Source organism: Vicia villosa, linkage group LG7 (assembly GCF_029867415.1).
Source record: "Vicia villosa cultivar HV-30 ecotype Madison, WI linkage group LG7, Vvil1.0, whole genome shotgun sequence".
Lineage (NCBI taxonomy): Eukaryota > Viridiplantae > Streptophyta > Magnoliopsida > Fabales > Fabaceae > Vicia > Vicia villosa.
Window position 1 is genome coordinate 93403596 of NC_081186.1, and position 8376 is coordinate 93411971.

Sequence of the window (8376 nt, forward strand, 5' to 3'; positions counted from 1 at the left end):
TAAATCATTAAGCCGAGACTATTGAATCCTACATAACCATCTATGTGAAAAAGAATTAGACTATATTTAACCACAATTTAATCATAATCAACCTATTATAAGTTTATATTAAGTCACAGTTTAATCATGACAAATTTTAAACCTCGTGTTGTAGGTCGTTTTGCACACTGCCATTGACAGACATCAAACCCAAACTAACAAAATAAGTCCTATGATTTTAAGAATAGTTCCAACTAGCAATGATCGATTAGATTCCTATGTTGTATAGTGAATCTAAATCCATACAATATAGGCCAAATTCTTTTTACAATACAAAAATGCACAAAATAAAAGTATGCTTTAACTTGAGCAATTCAAGGGAAGTGTACCCACCAATGGAGACATGTACCTATATGTACAGCAATCATTACACCAATCATGTGAAGTTGTATCAAGTTCTAACAACAAAAACCCCCAAATATAGAGGATCACACTAACAATACAAAAATAGATTTGTCCAATCATTCACATTGGATAAGAAAACAAATGAAGTGTGTTTAAAGGATCAAACCATCCATCCACAACCAAATCCCAGAAATATGCAATACAAAAACCAAACACAAAAGAAACAAAAATGTCTCACATTAATGAACATGACAAACACATGTTTTAGGGGACAAACAACTTGTTCAATTTTTCAATACAACTATTGATTAAATTTAGCTAGAGACATAGAATAATTGATACCCCATATATGAAAAGGAAAACTTAATGATTACTTTTTCAATGACATGATAGGCAGTGTTGGACAGCTCAACATTATGAGAAAAGAAGTTTCACAAAACTATAAAAATAATGTGATCACTCCCATCCTTAAAATAAATATAATACCATGTCTCAAACAAATCATATACTTTAAATTAGTATAAATAATTAATATAGTATAAGAAGCAAGACAAAGACATAGATTTATATAGGAAAAATAAAAAGACTATAATCAATCCACATGCTATATAAAATATGTTGAGACAACTAAAAGGGGTCAGCATGTGGAAGAAGAAAACTATCCAAATATGCAATGAATTGAGACAATAATTTTATTTTTTTATCCAATAGCCAAAATCATGTGACAATAAAGTATATAAAATTAAATGCTGAGAAAGCAACTCAAGACACCATTAATTCTCATAAGATAAAAATTACATGGCAGACAATATAAAATTAAAAAAATACCAACATGTTACATGCTTATTATAATTAATATATAATAAAAAATAATTTTAAAAGTAAAAAAAAAATTCAAAAAATTCATCTATTCCATATAAATACACCATTTATTAACCTTAATCACCTAAATAATTTAAAAACCTAACAAAAAAATTTAGAGTCTAAAAATAGAAAGATATAGAGAACCAAAACATTAATTAAAACAATTCTTCATAAACAAAAGATGGTGTCTGTCTTACATAGTAAATGGTTCTTGTTGTAAACAAAGAATCTGCAACTGACAAAGAATTATCATTGCAAAGCACAATGAGAAAGCATTAAAAAGGAAGAACAAAGAGTTAAATGCAGAGTTGAATATGACTAGAAAAAAACTTTAAAAACAGATGGATGATAAAATGAAAATTTTCTGTGTAATGTGTAATAGCTATTGTCTGAATTATAAAGAAGAACAATTGGAAAAAAGAGTACATCATGTCTTGATGAAATGCAGAAAAACTTTGCAGGTTCATCAGAGAAGACCAATGAAACTAAGAATGAAAATGACAGACATATAAATGATGGTGACGTTACAACTACTTCTTATGCTTAAGTCTAAAGTAGAAACTACTTGTATAAACAAACATTTATTTATAGTCTATCAAATTTATAACAAACCCATCTATATATAGAATCCATTTTTTCTAGTATTATTTAAAAAAATATTACAATATAATATATGAAAAATAGTGTAGCAATCTAGCATGATTATTCAGAAGAAAAAAATACAGAGTCATGCTGAAAAAGTATATATACATATTCAGAACAAATCATTGAATAAACTTAACATATAGTATAATATAAATAATATATACATATTTATCATACATACTTTATACTGTAGATTTCAACTTTAGCAAAATTTAATAATATATAAAATAATAAAAATAAAGGGAAATAAAATAATCAATAAAAAATAGCTGTCAAAGGAAAGTAAATAGTTGTTACAATAAATAAAGAAAATATAAGCATGATTAATGGACCTTTGATTTTCCATTTTGAGTTAACTTGTTACATAAACTATTAGTTTAATTAAGAGTTAAATAATGATATCATTGAATGATCATTGATCTCATGAAATAAAAAAGGAAAATTTGAGAGAATAAAACTAAAAAAACAAGATGAAAAATGGAGAAAAAGAGTGAAATATGCAATAAGGTACAAATTCTATATAGATGAAAATAGAGAAGAAAATTAATTAATTTTCCCACCCCTCCAAGATTACTACTACAAATATCATAAATCTTCTCCAAGTATAAACTATAAATACTTTGCTTTACTTGGAAAAATTAACATTAAGAAAATTCAATTTATTTGATTACCACCATAACCTGAATTTCCAAGTAAACCTCCACTTGAAGCTGCTGCATAAACATCATGAGAAGGATCTAACATTGGTGAAGAAGATGAAGCAACATTTCTATTTGCACCTCCACTATTCCCACTTCCACCACCTAAATGAAGCTCGGAGAGGTTCGGATAAACTTCTCTATTCTCAACACCATGATCATAGAGAAAACCTTTAAAAACATGGCCATTGATCTTCACTACGGCTTGATATGCATACTCGTCTTTTCCATCGTCTACGGATGTTACTCTAACGCACTTGAATACTGCTGGTGCGCGAACTTGACCCGGCATTGACTCTTTGAAACCTGCATCTGCACAAAACAAATAGCAATTTAAAACATATTCATCAATCAAAAAACGAGTCGGCCTATTCAATGCTCGAGAAAAAACTAAATTTTCAACTCATTGAGCCCCGAACCAAATTTAACAAATTAATTAACATAAAATTGAATCTCCCATAATTTTAAGTTGGCTCAATTCATTGTCAACTCTTAAAAAAAACAAGGGTGTATAGTGGAATTTAGATCGAAAGTGAGTCTGTCAGAATCACGCTAAGTAACAGTGATATTATCATAACCTAAATTTTAGGTTTAACAAAATCACGATACTTAGCGTGTTTCTGAAAAACTCAAAACATGCACATAAAATTTAATGGAAATTCCATGAATTTGTTAAAATATAGGCTATTAAAATTTACAAAACCTATTATGAATGAAAAGTGATGAGAAATAACAAACCTTGATGGCTAGAGGTGGTGTCAAAGCTTCTAGGGGGTGTAGTATTAGAAGTGGAAGTGTGAGAAGTAGTTTGTGAAGCTATGAGTCTAGGTTTTTTAGCACCAGAAGTTGAACCACTAGAACCACCACCAGCAACCACGGTGGTTGTCGTCGCAGAAGCAAGACGTTCTCTTCTTCTAGCAGCAGGTACCCATGTACTCTTAACATGAGTAGGGCAATCAAAACCTCTACTTTTACAACAAGTTCTACATCTTCTATTACTACAATCTTTCTTCGCTTGGTTACCACAATCTTGACAAGTTGTCGTTCCTCCACCACTGCTTGTTCCGGAAGCAGTTAATCCTCCTCCACCACCACCACTACTACTACCACCATGATGAACTAAATTAGTTGGACTTGTATTATGATGATCAAGAAAACCTTGTTTTTTCAAATAGTGTGAGTGTGAATTTTGTTGCTGATGATGTTGATGTTGATGATGTTGTTGTGGTTGTGGTTCATGCCAAAATTGAATACCTTGTTGGTTTTGGTTTTGGTTATGGTTATGGTTTCTTCTGGTGTTTAAGTTTAACATGTTTTCATTTTCAAGACAAGGTGAAGCGGTGAGTAAAGGGATAACCCCGACGCCGAGGGCGGTGGCGGGGTTAAGAGAATGAGGATGAGAATCGGAGATGAGAGATTCATGGTGGTGGTGATGAAAAGGAGATGGTGCTACAACGAACATACCCATTTCAGGACCGTAATTGATAGCTCTGGAAGAACTTTGCCATAACCCGGAGGTGGGTCCGGTGGAAGGTCCGGTGTTTCCGGTGGTAGGACCGGCATTGAAACCGAGTGAGAGATCTTCGGGAGCAGCAGGCCGAGGTGTAGAAGACGAAGTTGCTGCCCAATCAGCGAAAGCTCCTGAATCTGAAGGCAATCTCCTTGTAGTAGCCACAACTATAGAATATAATTCTTAATAATTATAAAAGTTTGTTGTAAAAGAAGTAAATAATGTGGGGTGGTGTAGATCTTATATGGTGGGGTGAGAGATAGAAAGAAAGATAGATAGATATTCAGAAGAAGAAAAAGTAAGGAAGGAACAAGATTTCTGCTGTTGCTGATATTGTGGCTACTACTTCTACTACTATTACTGTCAATTTGGCTTTTTCTTCCGTGGATGAGAAAAAGTTTTGGTTAAGATTGTTAGAGAGAGAAAGAGAGGGGGGAAGAAAGAGGAAGAAGCTGAGTTTCTGGAGGGTCCAGGAAACAGAAGAGTGTTGGTTGCAGTGATAACAGTGAGCAAGAGCAGTGAATGAATGAGAAAAATCAATAACGACCTTTTTTCTTTCTCTTTCTCTGTGTTTTATTTATTGTTGTTGTTGTGGTGGAACATTTTCGCTTATGATGTTCTTCTTGTTTTGTTTCTTTCTTCTTTCTTCTTTTTATTTTTTTGGTATTTTTTAATAGGGTTTACTGGAAAGTTAAACTCAAGATGGGTTTGTCTTCTATCTCTCTCCAATTATCGTCCTTAGTGATATTTTTATCACATAATAAAAAATTATATTCTCAAGTTTTTTTCAACTAGTGTATATATTAATATATCAATTTAATGTTTAAGTTGAAACTTAAATTTAGACTTTTTTTTAACAAATCATAATTAATTATTAATTACTTGATGTCAAACATTTAATCAATTACTTTTAATATTAATACATTATTAATTGTGGGAATAAATATTTCATTGCTAGTACTTATTTCAACAATTCTAATTAATATAAATTGTTATTAAAAGATAATTATACAAAATATTTTATTTTTACATATTATTTTAGTTTAAAGATCATTGTTCCCAATTCTAAATAAGTGTTTTTTTTAAATGTCAAAAATAAACCTTCTAAATTTTATCTTTCAAATAAATTTAATAATTTGAAATTAATGTAAAATTATATATATATATATATATATATATATATATATATATATATATATATATATATATATTGATTTCTTTCATCTTAAAATAAGTGTGATAGTTACACTTCCACATAGGTTAAAAAAATATAATATATTATTGATTTTTTTCGTCTTAAAATAAGTGTTATAGTTGACACTTTCACATAAATTAAAAAAATATAATATTTTTTTTTCGTCTTAAAATAAGTATCATAGTTGACACTTTCACATAGATTAAAAAAAGTATAATAAAAAATATATTAATTTTACTAAATTATCCTTATTAATTAGTGTTGTATTGAAATTAACATTAATGTTAAATAAAAAATAATAAATTAATAGTTGAATATTTATTAGAAAATATAATTAAAAAATAAAAAATTAAATTAAATCAATAATTTAAAGTGATAAGTATTTTAGAACATTTATTTTGAAGGGAGTAATAAAACAAGAGTAAACAATTATAATTTCTTTAAGTATATAATGTTAATAAATTAATCATCAAATTATTAATTAACAAATTGAAAATAAATTAAGCAATCTCAATCAATCTCAAGTCTCCTAAAGCTATTGTTTTGTTTTGTTGTGAAAATCTGCCACAATTTTATCATTTAAAAACTATTTTATTACATTAAAGAAAGCATGTGTTATTTGTTTGACAGCATTACTAAAAATAAATTTTAACTTAATAAGATAATTGAAACAAGAGAAAACAATAATAAATACTAAACTAAACTATTATTTAAAAAAGTTTAACAAATATTTTAATTTAATAAAAAAAATTATAAGCAATAAATCAACTTCTATAACTTGTGATTGTCATACAAAACCTAAATAATTTTTATTTGTTAATTTATAAAAATAAATAATATACTTTTTGGTCCAACGAAATAAATAAATAAATTGCAAAATAAATTAGATATTATAATTTATAAAATATTAAAATCAACAAAGTGGTGGATAAGTATATTATACTCCTTGTACCATAAGGTAGAGATAGAGAGAGGAGTGAAATAAAAGCTTATAAAGACTTTTGTTCCCTTATTTTTGTAATTTCATAGACACTCATATGACGCCACACACCACTTATTTACCTCTATACCCTAAGCGCGTGTCTCTCACTCAAGCGCGTTTTCCATTTCCCACCTCACAACACCTACGCCGTTTCAGTTCTCTAACCATTGGATTGGAGCGTGAGACTCACGCAACATGGGTTACGTGTGATTTTCATTGTTACGCATTTTTCGGGAAAAAAGGTTAATTATATGTTTGAGTAGCACTCTGGTGCTATACACTGTACTAGTCTATGTTATAACATAAGGTGTCGTCTCTGTATGTTTTTCCTTTTTTTCTTTAGATTGTCTTTCTAACTTCTAATTCCATATCTATCTTTTCTTTTCTTTAGATTGTCTTTGTCAGTAATTATCTAACTTAATATTAAATTTTTTTATATTTTTGTCTCATTATGTGCAACTTATGTGTGTTTAGTACTAACATTCATTTTTAGAGATTTTTTTTATTAATATTATTATTTGGGATATGTGAGGTAACTCAAGTAAAAAAATTTATTTTTTTATATATATATATATATATATATATATATATATATATATATATATATATATATATATATATATATATCTAAAGAAACTGGTACAAAAAGTGAGACACGTTAGCCCCAAAAGTTAAGAGAATCTAAAGAAAGATATATTTAACCTATTCTTTATAAAATCATTCTGAATATCCAAAGGAATGGACTCAAAAAGGACGGTAGCTTCAACGTCGAGCGCAAAATTTGTCAAAAAATCGACACAAGAATTGCCTTCTCTAAAAATATGGGTGAAAGTTAGATGCATGAATTTATAGTGAATGATGCAAAAACGCCAACGAATTCAATAAACGAAGGGAACTAAGTTATGGATGGAGAAAGTTTTGACAACCAAACTAGAGTCGGTTTCCACCCAAAGCTTAGACCAACCCCTATCTATAGCAATTTTCAAAGCTCGGATGACCGCACCAAATTCGGCCTGAACCGAAGAGACACACTGAAGGTGTTCAGCAAAAGCAATAATGAAGTCCCCTCTGTGATTACGGAAAATACCATCGCCGCCCGCATTAGCAGAGTCATGAATGAAAGATCCGTCGATATTGCATTTAATCCAACCAATAGCAGGGGTTCCAAAAAAACCTCTTTAATATTAGGAGCTTTAAGGGGGGTGATATTAACTTTAAACTCTTTGATAAATGCAAACTCCTGCATGTTGATGTGGGAGCCTTTACGAACCGCATTACCCGAGAGTTACACTTGCAGCATGACCCAGTCAATAGCCAAGGAAGGAGAATGCTTTCTGTTGTGATGTTTGGCAGAATTTCTGAGCTGCCAGAGGGAGAAGATCAAGTTGATAACAGCCGCGCAGCGGATCAGAGTGACTTGCGGAGACGTGTTGCTCAAGCAAAAATGCAGCCAATCTTCAATAGAGTGATAGAAAGTAACTGTTTGGAACTTCTTCATTAGCCAATGCCAAAGAAGTTTGGAGAACTCGCAGTCGAAGATGAGATGCTGAAAATTTCCATATGATCACGGCATAAAGGGCAACGGGAAGCTAGCGAAATGCCTCTCAGCATAATAAAATCATCGGTGGGGATTTTTCTGTGCAGAAGTTTCCAGACCATAATAAACTTACTAGGAGGAATGTTTCTGTGCCAAATAGCCTTGCTCCAATCATCCTCATTGGCATGCTTGGCTTTGAAATTATAAGCGTCTTTCATCGCTAAGCAGCCCGAAGTGTCGTGCTTCAAACACATGACGTCAACAGAATTGCAAACAGGGGCCGCGATGTTAGCAAGACGCAGCTGAAGGAAAGGAACCAAGCATACCAGTCGGGAGGAATACGCCACTTCCCCTGAGAAGCAAGATCAGAGATCTTAATGCGAGGATTGATACCTTTCTGCCTTAAAACCTCCACATTCGTATCCATTATCAGTGGGTCACCGGTCCAAGTGTCAGTCCAAAAACTAATCTTATCCCCTGAGCCCAACATCCAGCAAGAATTATCCATAACGATATTGGCTTCCGCTTTGATGCTAGACCAAATGGAAGAAAAAAGGTGGT

The 8376-nt window shown here is 30.9% G+C and overlaps 1 protein-coding gene across 1 annotated transcript; it reads right to left on the reverse strand.

The window, feature by feature from the left end:
• Positions 1 to 2371: 2371 nt before the first annotated feature.
• Positions 2372 to 4774, reverse strand: LOC131615907 (protein LATERAL ROOT PRIMORDIUM 1). The gene is made up of 2 exons (XM_058887088.1): positions 3330 to 4774; positions 2372 to 2903 (listed from the first exon to the last, which is right to left on the reverse strand). The coding sequence occupies exons 1-2, from the start codon at positions 4057 to 4059 to the stop codon at positions 2548 to 2550; spliced, it is 1086 nt and encodes a 361-aa protein (XP_058743071.1). The 5' UTR covers positions 4060 to 4774; the 3' UTR covers positions 2372 to 2547.
• Positions 4775 to 8376: the final 3602 nt, after the last annotated feature.

What these genes read in the sequence shown, in the direction of transcription:
- LOC131615907 (XM_058887088.1), bottom strand. Translation starts at nt 4,059, where the DNA reads ATGGGTATGTTCGTTGTAGCACCATCTCCTTTTCATCACCACCACCAT. An exon ending in CACCACCTCTAGCCATCAAG is followed by an intron (nt 2,904 to 3,329) that starts GTTTGTTATTTC and finishes TGTTTTGTGCAG; the next exon opens with ATGCAGGTTTCAAAGAGTCA.